Consider the following 18,152-nt stretch of genomic DNA (forward strand, 5'->3'; position numbering starts at 1 on the left):
CAGGCCTATAAACCTCACTGTAAAGCACCCCTGGGGATGTCACTTTGTGTACAGAGAAGAAAGAACGACAATACTTATATAGCAGAAATGCCTGAATATTTATCACACCGGGCCATGTGCTGAGGGAGGGCTTGAGGGCAGCTGCTGCCTTTCTACCCCCTCCCAGTTATCTGATTCTCAGCTGCCCTGTGTCAGGATTTGATCTAGATGTTTCTTCCTCTTTCTGCTGACTGAAAGATCCTTTGTTTCCAGAGTGCTGCTTCTGAATCAGCCAGCTGGTAGAGAGGAGAAACACCACAGAGCAACAGATCTGTAGCATGTTTCATTCATCTGTGTATAGGGGCAGAGGATGTAGGAGGAGAGCGAAGGCGTATACAGACTGATACCCAATACAGAGGACAGGAGTAGGGGGCTGGAGGATCAATTTAAAAGATTGAGAGGCCCAAAACTCCACAGATGGGACCATTCCTAAAATGGCGAGGTGGGAAGGAGAGACCGACATCCAGCAGGTTATTTCTGACCGAGGGGAAATGCATGAATGAGTGAGACAGACTGATGAATAAGAGTTCAGCTTTGGGCCCTATACACCAGCAATGGGTGCTCTGGCCAGGGAGATATTTACTAGAAGGGGAAAAGTGCATGGAAGTGCCTGTAATGCAGAGAGAGCAGTTTCACTGAGTCAGGCATGCTGTAGCTAGGATGAGAGAGATGGTCAGTACCAAAGGATTCATCTCAAGGGATTTGGATTGTAGACTTGTAGTGGAAGAGGTTGGAGAGGGTTGTACATAGCTTGTATGACGCAAACAGGACAGCAAAGTGCAAGGAGAAGGAACGATTCCTTCCAGTGCATCCTTACAAATGCTAGGGCATCACAGGGACTAGGTAGGAAGAACTCAAGGGGATGTTGCAGCAAGACAATTAGTGCGATTTGGTAGCAGTTACCGCAATATAGCAGGATGATTCTTGTGACAGTTGTATCAGCAAAGGGAGACACATTCTGTACAGGAGGGAGAGAGGAAGGGAGACAGCTGCGGGTGTTACACCAAGGACTCGAATACAAGCAAGGAAATACAGATAGAAAATAAAAAAGCTGTCTCTAGAAGACAAGGGGGAATTTACACACTGTTTTCTGGGGAAGAACTAATTTGATAGTTTACAAGGGCCAGGCCAAGCTATGGCTGGGCCAACAGTCGTACTGGAGATCTGAAACAACCGTTTTAGGATCAGCCTGATCCAACCCAACCCAGCAACTATTCTGTTACAACATAAGATCACAATGAGTGATATCATCATGCTGTGATGCCAGCCTGCAACAGCTTGTTCTTCAGCAGGAGACCATTCCCGGAGTGCAACTGGAAGATGATGTCTGGGTGCAGGGGAATGCCAGCTTTATCAAGAACACACATGCCTTCATTGCACAGGTGTTGCAGTGGCAGTCAGCACACAGGAGGTTAATAGCCTTTTGCTGCTCTTTTCTGCAAGGTTGTAAATAGTCTAAGATTTGACTATTACATGTGTTCGTATTTAAAGTACTAAAGAATGTTTAGGGAAGCTCTGGATATATTCCCAAAGACACCGTCACCTTTGCACCCCTCCCTTCCTGAGCTGTACCCAATATAGCTTGGATGCAGTCCAGGCTCTGGGCCCTTGAGAGTGATGTAACCATTAGCAGTAGGCATCCTGGATTCATAAATCCTGCCAGATAAACTCGATTGCTTTTTGGATAGAATTATAACATTAAAGGGCAAAGGAAATGGAGTGGGTGTAAAGACAGCTACTGACTCCTGTTGCAACCTTTTATATCTGTCTCAGCTCCATCGTCCAGTCGGTAGCAACATTGGCTTACTGCCCAAGCAGCACACTTAGCCCCTCTCAACCGCAGGCTTTGCAAACAGAGCCCTATGGACACAGACACACAACCCTAGTTACAAACCTTATTTTCAATTGCCATTCTAAATCCAGAATGTATTATTGCTCCAGGACTCCTATCTCTCCCTGGGGTGCACTGTTTCCCCCCATTCTTTCTTCCAAATAATCTCATAGTAAGTAATCTCCTTGCATACCTGCAATCATTATTCCTTCTCAGAATATCTCCCCCCCTCCCCGAGTTCCACATCTTTCTCTGTACAGATCATGCTGACTGCGATGAGCCAGGTTTCCCCCAGCTACAATATTTTATACCCTTCTGGGGCAATGTTCTCTTACTGATAGCATTGCGCTTAGTACCAATATCTTATCCTAGTCTAAAGTGCATCTATGGGTTCCCTTGACACCCATACCTCAGTTATATCATCTAGAATACAAACATGATTAGGGCTATCAATGCTGATGCCCAGAGCATGTGGTGATCACCAGGGATAGTCAGGAAAAAATGTCCCTCCCTGGAATCATATTGCAGACAGCTGCATTGTAGGTGTTTTATGCCTTTCTCTTAAGAATTGGGCCTGGAGACAGGATAAAGGAGTACATGGCACTATTGATCTGGTCTGGGATGGTGATGCCTATGTCAACATATCTTTTTGCCTAATCTGGGAAGTAGTGCTTTGTGTCTAGAGCAGGGTTTCTCAAATTTCATTGCACTGCGACCCCCTTCTGACAACAAATATTACTATACGACCCTGGGAATGGGGACTGAAGACCAAACCCCTCCACCCCAGGCAGGGGGCCAAAGTGGGAGCCTGAGCCCCACCCCACCCCCGGGTTGGGGGGGCAAAGACAAAGCTTGAGGGCTTCTGCCCTGGGTGGGTGGGAGCTGTAACCTGAGCCCCTCCGCCCAGGGCTGAAACCCTCAGGTTTTGGCTCCAACTCTGGGCCGTGGGGCTCAGACTTTTGGCTTCAGCCCCAGGCCCCAGCAAGTCTAACACCAGCCCTGGTAACCCCATTAAAACAGGGTCACAACCCACTTTGGGGTCCCGACCCACAGTTTGAGAACCGCTGGTCTAGAGTGTTGGGAAAGACGTAAACATTCCAAGGAGCTGGGATCCTTTCTCGGAGGCAGCCGAATGGATTGAAGGTGAATAGAGTTGGCCTGTATGCCTATGCTGCAATAAAAGACTTGTGGCACAGCCATGGTGGGCCCAGATCAGCTGGCTCAAGTTCACAGGACTTGGTCTGCAGGGCCATAAAATTGCAGTTTAGATGTTCGGGCTTGCTATCCCTTGGGTGGGAGGGGCATTAGATGCTTTTTCTAGTACTTAAGGCTTTTTGTTCCTGGCTCTTGTCCTTTTCCCTCTATCTCCTTATCCATTAGCTAGGGAGAGGGAATGGTAACACCTTTGCTTGGTACAGCATGATGTAGTTGTGACGGGTTGGATCACAGAAACCCCCTGGGAGCTGCCACCTGATGTGCCAAGACTACTTCTGCCCCTGCCTTCCCTGCCAGCTCGGGACCCCAGCACCTTGTCTTGCTGAGCCAGACACTCCCGTCTGCTCCAACACAGACCCAGGGTCTGAATTATTTGCCCCAAAGCTGCAGGTTTACCTGAAAGCAGCTAACAGAAGTGTTCCTGTCTTTAACACTTAGATGCCCAACTTCCAATGGGGTCTAAACCCAAATAAATCCGTTTTACCCTGTATAAAGCTTATAACTCAAATTATTCGCCCTCTATAACACTGATAGAGAGATATGCACAGCTGTTTGCTCCCCCAGGTATTAATACATACTCTGAGTTTATTAATAAGTAAAATGTGATTTTATTAAATACAGAAAGTAGGATTTAAGTGGTTCCAAGTAGTAACAGACAGAACAAAGTAAGTCACCAAGCAAAATAAAATAAAATGCACAAATCTATGTCTAATCAAACCAAATAATCTCACCCTTAGAGATGCTTCAGTAAGTTTTTTCCTCAGACTGGACCCCTTCCAGGTCTGGGCACAATTCTTTCCCCTGGTACAGCTCTTGTTCCAGCTCAGGTGGTAGCTAGGGGATTCTTCATGATGGCGCCTCTCTCCTCTTTGTTCTTTTCCTCCCCTTTATATATCTTTTGCATAAGGCGGGAATCCTTTGTCCCTCTCTAGGTTTCCACCCCCTCCTTCTCAATGGAAAGACACCAGGTTAAAGTAGGGTGACCAGATGTCCCGATTTTATAGGGACAGTCCCGATATTTGGGGCTTTGTCTTATATAGGTGCCTATTACCCCCAACCCCCTTCCCAATTTTTCATACTTACTATCTGATCACCCTAGGTTAAAGATGGATTCCAGTTCAGGTGACATGATCACATGTCACTGCAAGACTTCATTGCCCACTTGCCAGAACACACACATACAGGAAGACTTACAGGTAAAACACACCCATCTGCAGACAATTGTCCTCAAGATTCCAAACCACCATTAATGGCCCACACTTTGCATAATTACAATAGGCCCGCAGAGTTATATTTCATATTTCTAGTTTCATATACAAGAGTGGTTCATTTATACAAATAGGATGATCACACTCAGTAGATAATAAGCTTTGTAATGATACCTTACAAGAGACCTTTTGCATGAAGCATATTCCAGTTACATTATATTCACTCATTATCAAATTTTTATAAAATCATATAGACTGCAACGTCACAGTAGTTGGTTCAATTTTGCTGCTTTTGTTCTGTCTCACCATGTTCACTTGAATGTTTGGTTTTCACAGGCCCGCAAGGCAAAGCGGCAGATTGATTTCTGGGGGGGCTGGGGAGAATGGAGCGAGTGCAGTCGGAGCTGTGGTGGGGGCATCAGCTTTCGGCAGCGGCGCTGCTACTCGCAAAGGTGAGGGCTTTCTTCTTTTTATATTACCACGCTCTTTCTCCTCCCATAAGAGGCATCACCAGGTAGCTCAGGGTAGCTTTCTAATGTCTCTTGGTGAAATGAGCTGTCAATCGCCTACCGAAGAAAGTTTGACCTCTCTCATTCCCTGCATGGAAACAAGGCTAAATCTGGTTTCTGGAAGGCATCTCTAATAAGCAGCTCTCCCCCAGAAGAGTTCATCTAGATGAAGTGGAATATAGTGTATATAAATAAGATGAAACTGGGAGGCAGAGTTTGGATCCAGAATGGGGCCAGATCCTCAGCAAGTGTAAATCCTCATTGCTCCATTAGCCTCAATAGAGCTTCACCAATTTACACCAGCCTAGGAGCTGACCTTAGGTTTCTTTTATTAGGGTTTGGAGTGTGGCTTCAAAGCTGAACAAGGCTAACATTTGATTTTGGTGATGCCAAAATTGCATCAGCTTTTCTGTCAAAATTTCAGCCCAAATATCTTAAATCTTGAGAAACCAGCTGTTCCCACTGGATCCAGAAAATAGGCCTTTTCCAGTTTTCAGCCCTAGCCACAGCTAAAATTATGGTGGTGGGTTCAGATCCAGGGGAACAAATCCAAACTGATCCATATTCAAGGTGGATTGAGGGGGGTTCTTATCTGAGGTTACAGTTTGAGGCCATCTCTAATATTTAATGGAGTCACAGTAAAAACTCTATTATATAGGAAGCTTTTCACATAGTTTTCGTTATAAACCTGATGGGGATTTTCCTCTAACTTTCTGAATAGGCTGGGCTCTCTTCAGTCTGAAATGCCCAGGCTAGAGGAGAATGGCATCATTGGAAAGTCTGAGGTTAATTGGAAAAGAAAAGTTGTGTTTGGGGCACAAGTTTGATATGGCAAAAGGGTGTCTTTCTGGCCAGGATTATGGTGCCCTGTGGGGGAAATGTGCACACCCCTGGGTCTATCACTCTCCTGCAGGCTGAAAGCCGTGTCTATGCTAAGATTTTTCAGACCAGAGCTGGTGGGAAATTTTCCATTGGAATGATTTTTGATGACACAATGTTAACAGTGCCTAAGATATGTCCATATGACAGCTTCCTTTGGTGAGGCAGCACTTAATGGGAATCATGGGTGTGAAACTGATCTGGCCAGAAAAGGGAAATCCCTTCCTGCAAAAAAAAATTTACATTTTCGAAAAACATTTCATCCCAAATTGGGACAAAAAGTCAAAAACATTTCCCCCTCCACCCCCTCCCCAGGAAGGGATTCCCAGAAAAATTCTGATTGTCCATCAGGAAAATTGAAACAACCTCTCTGCCCCAGAGGCTCTTGTCAATTTCATTTTCTGCTTCAGGGAGAAAGTAAAATTGACAAGAGCCTTCCAGGCAGGCTGTTGGCAACTGAGTGCCCAGGCGTTCCTGTTTCCCAGTGCTCAGCCTTCCTGCCACCTGCCCTACCTGGCTGTGTCTCTGGTGGGGAAGCTGAGCCGCCCTGGTTCTCTTCTCCTTGCTGCCTGGCTGCCAGAGAGAGGAGGTGGTGAGGCTAAGAGCCAGGAAGTCAGAGAACAGGGGCACTTGGCCTCTGGCAGCCTCAGTCAGATTCTCTTAGATTAAATCCTTCGGTTCTCCCCAAATGGAATTGTTCTGGAAATCCCTTCCCGTGAAGAATTTTGCATTTTTGATATCGGGACAATTCCCCCTCCCCCCCCCCAAAATATGACATTTTTCATAGGAGGGGATTTCTATTTTCTGGCCTCTATTTCAGACCCATGATTCCCAACAGGTGCTGCCCCAGCAGAAGCCATAAGGTGGCCATTGTTCAGGCACTGTTAACATTGTCTCATCTAACCTCTGAGCAGGGGTAGATGGTAACAATGACTGAACCTCCATGAGCAGGTATAGCTGCCCCCATTGATAATGATAGGTCTAAAAATCCTTCTGTAGACATAGCCAAAAAGAACACAAGCTGAAGTAGGCAGCCTCCCTTCTGCTCCCTTTGGCTCCTCAATCTCCTTTTAAAATAGGCTTTTTATAAGAGTTCTGATTGTTCTGCAATATTTCAAAAAAACAAAATCTCCAAACATGCCTCTTCCCTTTGCTTCATGATCTGGCCTGTCTCGCTCTGTGCTGACTCAGCATTCCTGGAGACCCGCCTTCCTGTGTCACAAGTGCTGAGATGATGGACCGAGAGAGAAGCAGGAGGGGTACAACCCATGGCAAATTAGCCACTGAGCCAATGGGCTGTGTCCAGAGTCCCCGGCCAATTTGGGGACCCCCCAGAAAAATAGGCACCCCCAGGTCCCGACCCACTTCACCTGCCTGCCAGGTGGGCACAGGGGCTTGCCCCGCTCCCGCCAGGAAATGGGGTTGGGATGTGGGGACTTGCCCTGCTCTGCCCACCTGGAGCTCCTGCTGGGGAGCTGGGGATGACCCCATGCCCGGACCTCGCTCCCCGGCAGGAGTGCCAGGCGTGGGGGGCCAGGGCAGGGCAAGCCCCTGCACCCCGACCCCATTTCCCCAGCAGGAGGTCTGGGGGTGGGGTTGGATAACTGCAGGGTGGAGAGAGGCCCCCACTTGTTCTGGCCCAGGGCCCCGCAAATCCCTAATCCGCCTCTGGGTACAACAGATGGCTTTTTCAAATCCAATTTCTCCCTGGATATGAACTTGTTAGGCATTGAGCTGTATCCCTCTCATTTTGAAGAGTCAGATATAAAATCAGGGAAGATGGTTACCTCCCTTCCCTTTGGCCATTCTGTTCTTCCAGCTAATGAGTCCCATAACAGCAGGAATGTAAATGGCAGGGTAGTTTGAAGTGTGCGTGCACACTGACTTCATATCCATTGCCACCCCACCCACTCTTCCTGCTCACCCCCAGGTAGACATGCTGTATCACACAGGTGCTGTTAGAGACATCAAGCTTTGTGTTAATAAAAAGCCTGACAAAGAATAAAAGAAACTGCCTCCACTAATTGGTGGGGAAAAAACGTTGCCCCCAGAAAATTTAAAAACCACCCTGTGGCAATACATAGTGTATATACTACCTGTATCTATAACAAGATTACATCAAGAGAATGTGCTGAAAGATGCCAGGTTCAGTATTGTAGGAAAGAAATAGGATATCTTAGGTTGTTAGCTCTTTGGGACAGGAAATGTGTCTTAGTGCTGCATGCTGTGTGCAAAGTGCTGATAAATTCACTGTGTTACCTGGGAGATTATTAATAAATAGCAGTGGGGATGATATTTACAATCTCTTCAGAACTACTTCATGTTGTTTCTCTGTCTTTCAGGACAGATGGTGGGTCTAACTGTATTGGACCAACTCGAAACTATCGCTTGTGCAATATTCAGGTACAGTGCTCAGTACATTCTCTCCTTCCTGCTGCTTCCTCTCCCGGAGGAGCTTAATTTTCTTCAGAAGCCATGTGCTGAGCCCTCTCAGTGCCAATGGGATTCTTCTCCCCACGAGCACCAGAGCCAGTATTGCTGGTGAACACTGTTTGCTTGGGGACGCTCACAGGTGATTAGGCCCCAGGCTAGAATTTGTGCCCTTGTGCAATAGATTCTAGGCACATACCAACTCTGTTTGGTGATTGCAGCATGTAGATATTAGTATAGTTACAATTATCTCACCCTCAGTTTTCTGAAAACCCCAGTGTCTGCTCACTACACTGAGAATTCCTTCTATTATCCAGAGCCTATTCAGAGGTTCCCAACACATACGGAGCATCAAGGTTGCATTTGAGAGACTGTGGGGAGCAGAGAGAGCAGGAAGACAATATGAGAAAAGGTTTAGGGCTCTGGGTCTGAATCCTTTGACTATGAGATGGGTCTGGTTTATTATGGACAACGCCATGGAAAGAAATCAGGGAGCACTCATACTGTTGATGTTCATGGTTATAGCTTGGTAGCCATCCAAAGACCTTCTGTCTAGGAAGAAGCAGTTCCCTAATCACCTGCTTTAAGATGAGAATGAAGCTGGCCTGACCTGGAGACAGTGTAATGCGCTGTCATGTGTCAGAGCTGCATTCAGGAGTGACTTGGTCACTGCCAGTCTGTGGGGAAGCTGTGAGGAACACACCCCAGTGAGATCCTTTCCTTTACCTCCCTCCTCCCTGTGAGAACACTGTGCGATTGGGTTCTCTCTTCCCCCACAGAGCTGCCCTGAGGGCTCCAGAGACTTCCGAGCAGAGCAATGTGCTGAGTTTGATGGGACAGAATTCCAAGGAAAGAGATACAAGTGGCTGCCTTATTATGGAGGTAATGGATACAAGGTTTTAAACTTGTTTGATTTGGGGGTATTTGGCTTTGCCTGAAAGTAGGGGGTCTCTGTCTGGAAAGAGTCCTAAATGCATAGGTGTCTGTCTGGAGGGGTCCTCTTCTGGAACAGCTATAGGTGTCTGTTGGAATGGATCATCTTCCAGAACAATTGCACAAGATCTCTGGCAAGGGCTGCCTTTGAGGCACAGAAATCTATAGCTCCAGCAGCTGTTCAATACCTTTGATAATCAGGCAAAAGGTATCTCAGATTGGACCCCCCAAAAATAAAGCTCTTCAAGTTAGTGAACGCTGCCAAAAATCTTGCTGCATGTGGTTTGCTCAAGGACACTCAGAGAACCAAGTTTAGAGGCAGGAATAGAAATCAGAAGTCCTAGCTCTCTGCTCTAACCACTGGACTCTGCTGTCTTCCATATTCACCCAGCCAGCTCTGAGTTATTGGGTTTTTTAACGCTTACCTGAAGAATTTCATTCTTTGTTGATATGTTACTGGTGTTCTTCTGTGTTAACATTTGTTCTCTCTGAAAAGCCTCGTACTACATGGGAACGTATTCTGCAGGAACCAGTCATTAATGTTAATAGCAATCCACTCCTCAGGGCCTAATCCCACATTTCAGGTTCAGGCTCATGGTGTATTTGTAAGGGATTAACCATGTCACGTGACACCTGCTATTTTCTTCCCTTCCAGCTCCCAATAAATGCGAGTTAAACTGTATTCCCAAGGGAGAGAACTTCTACTACAGGCACAAGGAAGCAGTGGCTGATGGGACGCCCTGTGAGCCAGGCAAACGGGATGTTTGTGTCGAGGGAGTCTGCCAAGTAAGTCGTCCTACCACCTCATCCCTTTTCTATGAGAGAGAGTGGGTGTATGTCAGTCTTCTTGGCATTTCCCTTTGTCCTATCCAGCCCTTCCCAAACGATGCCCTTGTTATCCAACAACACAGCAAATGCATTTGGTTTCTAGGGAACTGAAGGAAGAGTGGGGAGCATGTACATATATTTCTGTGGACTCTTGGGGAGAGTTAACCACCAGCCCAATCACCCACCCTTTCTACTGCACCCGGAGCTATCTAGTTTATCCCCCTCCTAGTGATCAGTCTAGGCCCTGGCCTTTTCTTTCTCCATCCCACCCCATGCTCTGGTGTTGGTTTAAGCACATTAATGCCATTGTTTTTTGACAGGCTGTCGGCTGTGACAACATGCTCAATTCTGCCAAGAAGGAAGATAAGTGCCTGCAGTGTGGAGGGGATGGCAGGGCCTGTTACGACGTGAAGGGCACTTTTGATGTGCTCAGCCTCCCCAAAGGTACAGTAGTCTGGATTTTCTGGAAGGATGAACGGGAGAAGGACAGAGTAAGCCTGGCCTCATTTTGACCCGTTGCATGGAGCTGGTGGAGTTATCTGCTCTCTCTGTTTACTGGAGCCATTAGACCAGTGCACTCATCCAACCCACCCATACAGCAGGCTAGAGCTAGAAAACATAATGACCACCTCTATGTGGGGGTCCCCTCCTATTTCCCACTGCAGCCCTAAGGTTCTCCCACGTCCCCCTCTCTTAGTCTCTTGTAGATGCCACAACTCTTCTAGACAGAGGTTCCATTGAACTGTCCCTCAGAGCATGCCTGCTGGAAGTGCTCTTTGCAATGGAGCTGGTTACCCAAGGTCTGCAGAACCCCCCAAAGGAGTGGGAGACGGGGACCAGGACTTGGAACCTGGCTCTCCCACATTTGGCTGGCTCTGAACTACTTCAGCCTAACGATTGCACTGGGATGAATCTTTGTCTGCAGAGTTTCAATCTGATGCATTTTGAAATGTCTGAGATAGGAAACGCTGAAAATTAGGGTTTGTAATGGAAGCCCAAACAGGCCCCTAACTGTATTGTTTTCAGAGTGCGATGCTCTGATAACGCTGCTCTCAGATGTATTTTAGCCATGAAGTGGGTGGACTACTCCATGGGTGAAACAAATCTGGGTGCAGCCATCCTAAAATCAATGAAGCTGCAACAGCTGGATTGAGTTCTTTCCAGTTATCTCATAACTCATCCATGCAGCCACTAGTGCAGCCACGCACATGGGCGAGCCTCTCACATCCTCCATCACTGTCTGTCAGTACCTTGACCAACTTCCTTCATTTTCTTCAGGTTACAATCAAATCTTCATCATTCCCATGGGAGCCACAAGCCTCCACATTAAGGAAGTTATGCCCAGCAGGAACTTCCTGGGTAAGACAGACATTGTAATGAATGTATTACGACACCATAGAAATGGACTCAAGCCACAAAATTCTATTCTGACTTTCCAACACACCAGAGTTCAGGGGCATGTGGGGCAGAAGCTTGGGCCTACCCCCTGCAAAGGGAGGAGCTGGGCACAAAGTTCAATTCTAAATCCAGGTTCGGATATTGAACACCATTAGAGAACTAGGGGTGCTCAGACCTGGGACTTGGACTTGGCCTAGCACCACTACTGTGATTCTACATACGTGAGGATAAAAAGACCAAGCCCTATTTAAACCTTCTGCCTGGGACTTCTAAGAGTCTGACAAACATGGCAAAGTTTGGGTCGGGGTTTGTCTGTTTGCCACAAAGCTTGGTAAAGTCAAATCCAAACTTCTGCCACCTCTGCTTTAGGGATGGGCTCCCAGCACACAGGCCTCTTCTGGGCTGGCCAGTTCCCTGGGCATTAGGCCCTATCTTCCCCATGCTCCATTGATGGACTCCTGACATGCTCTTGTACAGTACAAACACGGCAGGGTTTTCATTACGGTGTCAAAATGTTCTCTGCCACATTGCAACACAAACACCTTTGCCTACCAAACAGAACATGCAATAATCAGGTGGGGAATGGAGAATACGGCAAGGGCTGCAATGGAATCTGTGGCAAAGAGTTGGACCCTGCAGTGAAAAAGGCTCAACGTGCAGAAAAGCAGAGAGCCTGAGCAAGGGAGCATCAGTGGGGCTAGAATGTTGTCACAGGATAATGATTTCCTACAGGGACTTGATTTGACTTGGCATTTGTTGAAAACAAACACCGAAGGGAAACACAGATGTTTATCTCCAGTGCAGAAGGTACTGAACACAAGAGGGCATTCATTTCCCGTGAGTTACCATGTTTGATGCACCCATTGCCACTGTCTAATGGACACTGGTACGTTAGCCCAGGAGTTACTCTCGGCTTTTAGGAAGGTTGTGGTGCTTGTGTGAGGAAGCTGGGTTTCAAGTGGCTGAACTGAGGGCTTCGTGAGTTGCTGATGTCCTGTGAGATCCAGAGCACAGCGTAAAGCCATGTTATATGGCATCTGGTTGAAGTGGTGTCAGCGTGTCATGTAAATAGTGGATCTTCCAACCCATTCATCCCCCACCTCCTCTCTTGTGCCCTGTGGCTTTGTCCAGCCATCAAGAATGTGCAGGGGGAATACTATCTGAATGGGCACTGGACGATTGACTTCAGCCGAGACCTGCATATCGCTAGCACAGTTGTGCACTACGATCGAGGCTCTGAAGGGGACCTGGCCCCTGAGCTGCTTCACTCCAGGGGTCCCACCACTGAGCCCTTAGTCATTGAGGTAAGCAGCTGTGTTTATCCTCTCTTAATATCGTCGTGCTCTGGTTGTAGGTCTTGGGCTGCACATCACATTTTGCAGAGATGATGTGCTTGGTTTCTACAGGATGATGACAGGGGAGGTGATACACCTGTACTGAGCCCAGTGAGCAGGGATATCACCAGGGCCAGCCTTATGATCTGTGAGGCCTTCCCCTGTAAGAAGGGGCACTATCAAGCCATGTTCACACCACTGTCTGCTCTGGTCCTGTTACCAGAGAGGCAGTAGGAGGAGACCTGGTAGTGATTAGCTGTCTCTTCTTTCTGGTCAAGAAGCTAAAGAAGATAATAGGGGACGCTCATGAATTAAAGATCTGGTATAGGATGGGGGCACCCAAGTAGCTATTCATTATGCTTGTGCGTAAGGCCAGCCCAGGATACCACCTGCTGCCTATTAGAGGATCAGCACAATCAGCCAGCTCTGAGGAATATGCATGCTCTCTCTTCACTGGAAAGAGTGCTCTAAGTCTTAGAGTCTAAGATGTATTAGGGAGGAAACAAAGCACACAAAATAAATGGCCAATGAACAGAGGGGTGCAGGGAGCAGAAGCGGGAGTTTACCTTGCATGGATCCTAAGATAAGGAAGGGAAGAGCAGCCAGGAGAGAGAGAAAATACTGTTTTGTTTTCTGGCTCTTACTTCATTCTCTTTCCTTTGCAGCTCATCTGCCAGGAGCCAAACCAGGGGGTGCAGTATGAATACTACCTGCCCGTGCAAGGGTACAGCTCGGGCTACAGCTGGAGCTATGGCTCTTGGAGTGATTGCAGCTCTGAGTGCGGCGGAGGTAAGAGGGTTGGGCAGGGCCGGCTCCAGGCACCAGCCCACCAAGCTTGTGCTTGGGGCGGCACCTGGAGGGGGGCGGCACGGCGCTCCGGCCGCTGGGGAGAGCGGGGCCACGGCCGGGCTCGCCGCCCTCCCCCCGGCGCTCTGGCCGCCCTCCCCCCCCCCTGGGGCTCGCCGCCCCCCCCCCGGGGCCCCCGGCCCCCCCCCCCCCCCCCGGGGGGGGGGCGGCGGCCGGAGGCTTTTTTGCCTGCATCGGCAAAAAAGCCAGAGCCGGCCCTGGGGTTGGGGGCACCCTCACCAGCGGCAGACAGTACCCAATGCACAGCCAGTATCCGAAAGGGAGGACGCTACATACTGCCATCTGAAAAGCTGTCAACGGCCCCATCCGCAGGGCTGTCCCACAGAGAGATTAAGGAGCATTGGCAGCTGCAGTAGGCTATGAAGGGTCTGTGAATTGGAGGTCACCTGGGGGTCACTGCAGGATTGTTCCCTACGTTCTGTTCTTCAATGCTTTGTCCAGTCTAGTTTTCTATGTCCTGAGTGATGGTGCTCCCACTGCTTCCCTTGGGGACAGTTTTCCAGACCAATAGATCTCTCTGTCAAAGATTTCTTCCTGACAGGCAACCTAAGTTTTCTTTGGTTTAGCTTCAGCCCTTTACACATAGTTCCGCCCCCTCGAGCCACCCAAAACACGTCCTCACCAAGCCCATCTCCTTGCTGCTCCACCCCCACGTGACTTAACCTGCCACCTCTAGTGCCTCCATATGGCGCATCCATCCAGCAGAGAGGCTGCCAGAGCTCCCCTGTGGTCATGCCATGTACACGTCAACACACTCATGGATTCTCAGTGAAAACCAGTTTCACAGTATGCTGAGCTCCTGCCTGCCCTTTCTCACCTTCTTTGCTGCAGTGATTTACCTCTCTTGCCCATAATATGAGTTCAAGGATGCCTCTGTAGAAGGTGACATCACCTCCCCTGCTGTTATAATCCTGGAATAGGGATGCAGAGTTGCCCCTTTCCCCAGGGGCTGATCCACTTTCATCCTGGCTTAGACCCAGCCTCGTTGGGCTGACCCACAGCTCTGCTATTGTAATAAGTCCATGTGTTGCAGACAACGGACACAATTACTTGATAAATTATGGGGGGAGGGATAGCTCAGTGGTTTGAGCGTTGGCCTGCTAAACCCAGGGTTGTGAGTTCAATCCTTGAGGGGGCCATTTGGGGATTTAGTTGGGGATTGATCCTGCTTTGAGCAGGGGGTTGGACTAGATGATCTCCTGAGGTCCCTTCCAACCCTAATAATCTATGATTCTATGTCTGGCAGGGCACACCCCTCAGGAGCCAGAATTAGAATCCTGGTTCTTCAACTTCCAAAACACAGGGCACAGCTACCTGAGCTAAAGGAAAATTCCTTCCAGATCTCTCTTACCCTTCCAGTGGGCCCAGCCACTATCTAGGGTAGGTACTTCTATAGCCTCTTTCACCAGAGTATTTGAGCACCTCACAATCGTTCGTGTGTTTATCTTTCCAACACCACCCTGGAGTAGGGTAATACTAAGATCCACATTTTACAGTTGGGAAGCTGAGACACAGAGAGTCCATAGAGCATCAGGGAATTGAACCCAGGTCTCTCAAGTCCTAGGCTACTGCCCTAACCACTGGACAATTTATGGGGGAACAGGTTGTATAGAGAATCCTGGAGTTGCACCTGGCCCAGTTCTCTCGGCAGCCTGCAGATGCTGTGAGGGCTCCAGACTACCTCAGAAATGTGCCATTCCCCAAACCATTGCATTTAAATCCCTTTTATGGATGGGCCACTTTGACCAGAATATTCTTTTCCTCTTCTCCTTTAGGTTACCAATCACGCCTGGTGTTCTGCACCATAGACAATGAAGCTTATCCAGACTATATGTGCAGGGACAAACCAAAGCCAGCCAATAACCGGACATGTGGTCTTCAAGCCTGTCCCCAGACAAAACGGTGAGACTTTCTCTTTCCACCTCTCTGGATTCTTCAACCCCTTTGTGAAGTATCTTGAGACCCAGGAAAAAGAATGCTGATTGCCTTCAGCTTCCTCCACTGCCGCCCCAGTCTGGAGCTGATGAAAGAAACATACACTTCACATGTCAGTGGAAACAGATGTCTCTAGAGCACCCAGGGGTAGGTGATACCTGAGCTGTGACTGGCAGAACAGTGGTCAATGGGACTTAGTGCCTTAGTCACTTTAGAAAGTGGGATATAGGCTGCTAAGTTATTTAGGCAATGTCTACACTACTGCAGTAAGTCGACCTACGCTACACAACTCCAACTATATGAATAACTTAGGTCTATACCACGGGGGGTCGACGGGAGAAACTCTCCTGTCAACTTACCTTACTCTTCTCATTGGGGGTAGAGTACAGGGGTCAACTGGAGAGCGATCTGCTGTTGATTTGGTGGGTGGATCGATCTCAGGCCTTGGCTACACTTGCGAGTTACAGCGCAATAAAGCCGCCCCCAGCGCTGTAACTCACTTCCCGTCCACACTGGCAAGGCATTTGCAGTGCTGTATCTCCATGGCTGCAGCGCTGCATGTACTCCACCTCCCGAGAGGAATAACAGCTGCTGCAGAGTGGCTGAGACGCTGGTGCTCCAGTGTAAGCGGGGAGTAACCTTATTATGCAGTGATTGACCTCCGGAAACTCCCCATAATCCTTTTAAGTGAAGCTTCCTCTCCTTGTTTTGTTGTGATGCCTCTCTTTGTTTTGTTGTGAACTCCGGGCTCCCGGAGCTGCTTATCAAAAAAACAAACACAGCTAGTGTTTGCTGTGAATGCGTAGAGGCAGGCAGGAGGGGTCCCTTTGGAACGCCCACAGCTAATGTTTGCTTGAAGAGAGAGGCAGCGCGGAGGGGAGAGGGGGGGTCCCTTTCAGCGAGTGGCTACTTATCTGGTCTGTGAGGAAAAAAACAAACAGCTCTGTTCGCTTTCAGTGAGTGAGAGAGCGGTGGAGGAGGGAGGGGGGTCGGAACTTGCAAGCAGCGTGCGTGTCCGCACTCCAAAAACCCACTCTCTCTCCCCCCATGCTCCCTGTCACACTCCACCCCACCCCCCTTTTGAAAAGCACGTTGCAGCCACTTGAATGCTGGGATAGCTGCCCATAATGCACCGCTCCCAATGCCACTGCAAATGTGACCACGACAGTGCGCTAGTAGCTGTCAGTGTGGACAGACTGCAGCGCTTTCCCTACTCAGCTGTACGAAGACAGGTTTAACTCACAGCGCTGTACAGCTGCAAGTGTAGCCAAGGCCTCAGAGCGTCAATCCAGCTGTAGTATAGATGTAGCCTTAGGCACTTTTGAAATGTTTTATCCAAGATGTGGGAATGGATTTCTGTGCCCATAAGGAATGGATCTACGTGGCCTGAGTCTGTGTCCAAAACCAGGGGCTCTCACTTTGCCTAGCTAGAGTTGCTGGAGATATTATCCTAGCCAAAGTGGGGGAAGGAGAAGGATTCACTTCGTGTTCATTCTTCCCTTCACTTAGAGCTGCAAATATAAGAGCGAGGGGAGTTAAGGGTGCATTCCCCAGGTCCTGGCCCTTTCTGAGAGGGCTGAGCCCTGCAATCATTCCTCCTATTGGGCTGTCAAGCTCCCCCTTCCATTGCACTTACAGTTGGCTGCCACATGGCTCCAACTTGGGTATCCACAGCATGTACCATTTTATCACCCTGGGACACCCTGGTGTCACCTCTCTGCGTATCCAGTGGAATTAGTGTGAGGCCTGTTGGAGCCCCTGTGTTTTGAGGGCACCTGGAGACCTGGGAACATTTCTGCCTACACAATAAGCTGTAGCTCTAGAATTCTAAATATTGCTTAAAGTCCTTTAAAACCTTTGTTCTGTGTATAAAGGATATCTTACATCTATCTGCCGGGAGTGTGGAGCCACAGCGGAGCCTGGAGCTCTCAAATGAAGAGGTAACAAGAAGGAGATAGAGATTATAGAAAGCAGAGCTTCAGCTATTCTCTGCCCACTTCCCACCTAGAAAATCTAGTTGCTTGGTGAACCCCACTGGGTGTTTTCATCCTTGGTGACGGTCTAGGATGGTGCTTTGCTTTTGATTCTCACCCCCCACAAATGATGGTGGAGGGTCCTGGGTACTAGAAAAGGGGAAGCTTTGCTCAGACACTGGTGAGCCCTACTGATGATTTGCTCTTCTGATGTGACTGTTGGAGGGGACAGTTCTTTGTATCTTTCTGTTTCTGACCCTGAAATAAGCATTGCCATTTCCCTTGGGCAAGGCGGCTGCTTTTGAAGATTTTGCTCAATTTGTCAAGGTGATAAACTCATAGAAAGAAACAGAAATGGGGTAGGACTGCAGTGAATCAGATTATTTAATAACTAGTCAGAATGCCAAACTTTCTTTGTTGCAACCTCAAGTTTCCTCCGAAGCTCTTCTCCCAACAGCATGTGCTCCAGTGCAGGCACAAAAGTGCCTGGATGCAGTGTTTACTGCGATGATATGGCTCTCCACCATGGCACCGGAAGCAAAAAAGAGAAAAATTGTCCTCCCAGCAGACCACTCTACTAATGGCTGAGTGGGACTTACCACCATGTTGCCCTCTACTGTCAATAGGGTGGTCCTTAGGCATCTTCTTTCATAGCTTCAATCTCACAGGTCACCTTGGTTTACAGATGGCCTGTGATGAAAGAAGTGAGGCAGAAGATGCCTTGAGTACCAGTTGCAAAAGCCTCTGAGTGAATTTGGCCAATTATCATAAAG

General features: G+C 48.4%; 1 protein-coding gene across 1 annotated transcript in view; it reads left to right on the forward strand.

The window, feature by feature from the left end:
* PAPLN (papilin, proteoglycan like sulfated glycoprotein) overlaps positions 1 to 18,152 on the forward strand; it is a 63,934-nt gene that overhangs the window by 17,459 nt on the left and 28,323 nt on the right. The window contains exons 3-12 of the mRNA XM_029911432.1: positions 4,630 to 4,745; positions 8,024 to 8,084; positions 8,891 to 8,993; positions 9,700 to 9,830; positions 10,193 to 10,316; positions 11,151 to 11,231; positions 12,402 to 12,574; positions 13,270 to 13,393; positions 15,247 to 15,373; positions 17,281 to 17,346. Of these exons, the coding sequence (XP_029767292.1) occupies positions 4,630 to 4,745; positions 8,024 to 8,084; positions 8,891 to 8,993; positions 9,700 to 9,830; positions 10,193 to 10,316; positions 11,151 to 11,231; positions 12,402 to 12,574; positions 13,270 to 13,393; positions 15,247 to 15,373; positions 17,281 to 17,346 (1,106 nt within the window). The remainder of the gene's footprint in view (positions 1 to 4,629; positions 4,746 to 8,023; positions 8,085 to 8,890; positions 8,994 to 9,699; positions 9,831 to 10,192; positions 10,317 to 11,150; positions 11,232 to 12,401; positions 12,575 to 13,269; positions 13,394 to 15,246; positions 15,374 to 17,280; positions 17,347 to 18,152) is intronic.

Source organism: Terrapene carolina, unplaced genomic scaffold, assembly GCF_002925995.2.
Source record: "Terrapene carolina triunguis isolate 2854851 unplaced genomic scaffold, T_m_triunguis-2.0 Scaffold96, whole genome shotgun sequence".
Taxonomy (NCBI): domain Eukaryota; kingdom Metazoa; phylum Chordata; order Testudines; family Emydidae; genus Terrapene; species Terrapene triunguis.